Source organism: Haliaeetus leucocephalus, unplaced genomic scaffold (genome assembly GCF_000737465.1).
Source record: "Haliaeetus leucocephalus isolate CR32 unplaced genomic scaffold, Haliaeetus_leucocephalus-4.0 Scaffold273, whole genome shotgun sequence".
NCBI lineage: Eukaryota > Metazoa > Chordata > Aves > Accipitriformes > Accipitridae > Haliaeetus > Haliaeetus leucocephalus.
In genome coordinates this window covers 8483552-8486799 of record NW_010972709.1, presented here as the reverse complement: position 1 = coordinate 8486799, position 3248 = coordinate 8483552, and the positions used below count along the sequence as shown (strand labels likewise).

At 48.0% G+C, this 3248-nt stretch overlaps 1 protein-coding gene across 1 annotated transcript in view; it reads right to left on the bottom strand.

The window, feature by feature from the left end:
* Positions 1–309, bottom strand: part of SALL4 (spalt-like transcription factor 4) — a 15038-nt gene extending 14729 nt beyond the window's left edge. The window contains exon 1 of the mRNA XM_010569626.1: positions 129–309. Coding sequence (XP_010567928.1) covers positions 129–198 — 70 coding nt within the window. The 5' untranslated portion in view covers positions 199–309. The remainder of the gene's footprint in view (positions 1–128) is intronic.
* Between the last annotated feature and the right edge of the window lie 2939 nt (positions 310–3248).

Here is a 3248-nt window from a genome sequence, read left to right as displayed (position 1 = left end):
GAAGCACGAGGTTGGAAAAAGCCCCCCCGGGAAGCGCCCCTCGCCGCCCCGGCCGCCGCCTCCGCGCATCGGGAAAGTTGGGACCCGCGGCGGCTCCGCGCCCCCCCCCCCCCCACTTTTCGCCTTACCACTTGCAGCATCTGGGGGCTGCTCCTCGGAGTTGATGTGCTGGGGCTTCGCCTGCTTCCGTCGCGACATGGTGCACCAGCATCGGGAGCAAAATAGTAGCAATTATTTTCCCCTTCACAACAAATTCCTAGAGTTGGGAAATTACCCCCATTGGGCGGAATGCGCATGTCAGAGTAATTATGATTATCAATAATGCATTGCGATTTATCATGGGTCCCTGACAGCTGATTGGCCTGAGTCCAAGGGCTCACAGATTATTCAAATAAGGGCCATTGATCAGGGGCGCAGCGGGGCACGCTGGGCGATGTAGTCCCTGACCGGCCCGGCCCGGCCCGGCCCGCCCGGGCGGGCGGGTGACAAAGGCGGGGGGGGGCCCGCCGGGGGCCGGGGCCGCCCCCGGGCAGCGGGGAGGGGGGGGCAGGAGCCGGGAGCCAGCTCTCAGAGTAAACACCCAAGCCGGCAGCCCGACTTCCAGGCTGGCGAGGGACAATACCTTTGTTATCTCACCTGCGCTTTTTATATCGTGCTCGAAAGAGGTGTTTTTTTTTTTACCCTTTTTCTTTTTTTCCCTCCCTAAAGCAAGCAGAAGCCCGGGACAATGCTAATTCTTCCCTTTGGCGTTAGATAAGGTGGGAGAGGAAAAAGCACCGATTGTCCGAACGGACGAGCCCGGGGTCTCCCGGTGGTGTGGGCGAGTTAAGGGGCTTTAAAAGCGGATCCAGACGGCGCGTAATTATGCTTGGCGTTGGTTCATTTGTTTAAAGACGTCTTTTAAGTCTCACTTTCTGGGAAGCCGACAAAATTGAGCCCGTAGTCGTTTTAGCAGCAAATAAAAACGTTAGACACGTAAAAGGTTCACGTGAAAAACTCGCAGCAAGTGAAAAACCGGCACTTTGAAAGTGTTTTCCTGTACCATGTTGACTGTGTAAGCACATAGTGGAATCATTTTCATTTTTACTCCCCTCGTCTGCTGTTGGGTGCCATGTGAAGACGCACCACGTTTAAATCCTCCCCCACGAGCCCCCGCTGGGTGGCCCCCGGCGTTTGGTGGCACACGGGGGGGAGAGCCCGTGGGGCTCTGGATGTGGTCGCAGGACCCAGCTCAGCCAAGGCTCGGATTGACTTTGCTGTAAAGCCCCGGAGGGTGACAGAGCAGAGTCACCTCCACCCCCTCCGATCCCCGCTGAAGCGAGCTGGACCTTGCCTAAGCAAAAATGTGAGGATCCTTGAATATAGGGAGATGTGGATTGCAAAATCTTTGCGGGAGGCACGATTGCTTTTTGTTTTTACGTGGAACATCCCCTGCCCCCGGGGCTATCTATGAAAAATGAAATGGTTTGCTAGAAGACGTCGGAGAGATTGATTTGGCGAAGAGATGATGTGGCTGATTTGGGGGAGCAGGGCACGGGGTAAGGGTTCAGAAGATCTAGGTTCAGCCAAAGTTGGACTCAATATGCACTTGTCATCGCATTCATCAGCAAACAATTTACCAGGGTCCGTGCCTCAGTTTCCCACATGAACCGAAGATGATACGTCCCTGGCTGCAAAGCTGCTGTGAACATAAACATCCATTCGAGATTTGGGGGGGCTCAGAAGGGTGATGTAGAGTGGAAAACCCAAATCTTACTAGACAGCAGGAAGGTGGAGGGAGGAACCCATGGTACCTAATGAGGCCACGCAATTGCCACAGAACGTTGCACAACACCGTGGTTTCATTTTACCAGTTACTTTACTGGCATTTTTACCTTGCAAAAACCCTGCGGTTTGTACAACATTTACTCTATTCTAAAGTTTGTGCCTGTGCATACAGTCATGCCAAGTGTCTGTGGTACTGGTCAGGATTCTCTCTCTCTCTTTTTTTTTTTTTGTGATGCTCGAGGAGGGAGGAGCTGTAGTTTGCATGGGACAGGCATGAAAAGATCTTAACATTGTAGACCAAGGTAAACAGCGCATCATGATCTAATTAGTTATATATCCTCTTGGGGTTTTGTTTTGTTTTTATAGTGTCTCGTAAGGGGGTTTATTTAGCTAAGGATAATAACCTTAGAAAAAATCTTGCAGAGCAGAAGGTACCACCCTCCTCCTTGGACAATTATTGAACATGGAGGTCAGGGGACAAATTTTGTTTTCCAGGCCACTTTCCTTGCCCTTTCCTCTACAAGCAAACCCCCACTCTTGATGCACTTTAATGGACACATTACATCAAGAGAAACTCTGCATTTACTAATATGAAATAGAAGAGATTAACGGGTATTTAAAATCACTGACGATTTTTATCTGGCGATTACTCCACCCCCACGTTGCCCAAGGAGCTTCTATATATTTGTTTGTTTAACCAGCAGTTTGAAATGCTCTTTGTTTCCAAAGTGTGTCCTGAGGAAATAGACTGTTAAACAAGATTGATACCAATTGATCCACAGATAGATATTTACATTGATGAATTTTCTCCTTTTACACTTGATATGCTCAGTATACCCAACAGATTTTCATTTATTACACATAATGCTACCAACCCACACAAGCGAATTTATTAAGCGCACTGTTTTATGCATCAAGCTGAGACAGACAGCCCTGTACAGTAGATCCATATTTAACATAGACGACTCATGTGGAGCATTTGTACTGAATTTAAAAGAATATATTATATGAAATCAATGGAAGTTTTGGTATTGATTTCAGAGGACTGGGATTTCACTCAGTATGGCTCCAACACACTGAAAGAATAGAAAACGTGGAAAGCGTTAGTTTAAAACGAAAAATAAGAAAGGAAGGGACATTGCTGTATTTAAGGCTGGGGAGGCAGCAAAAATAGGAGAAAGAGCACAGCTGACTGAAAAACATAGGGAGGAAGAGGACGAATGTGACCAAGGAAAAGCTCTCCTGATTATATTTTTCTGGGAAGGTGTTCCCAGCCAGTGGTGGTTATAAATAGGCTACGCTGAATGGTTACATCATATGCAAAAGGCATGTCGCTTAGCTTTAGCACGATCATATGGATTAGCATGACTACAGCTTCTGGATTTGAAAAATAGCAGGCTTCCTTTTCTGGCTTGACATTTATTTATTTTTTTAAGAAAAGTCCAGAGGAACAATCTTCTACCACCAACAGAGCTGAGGCA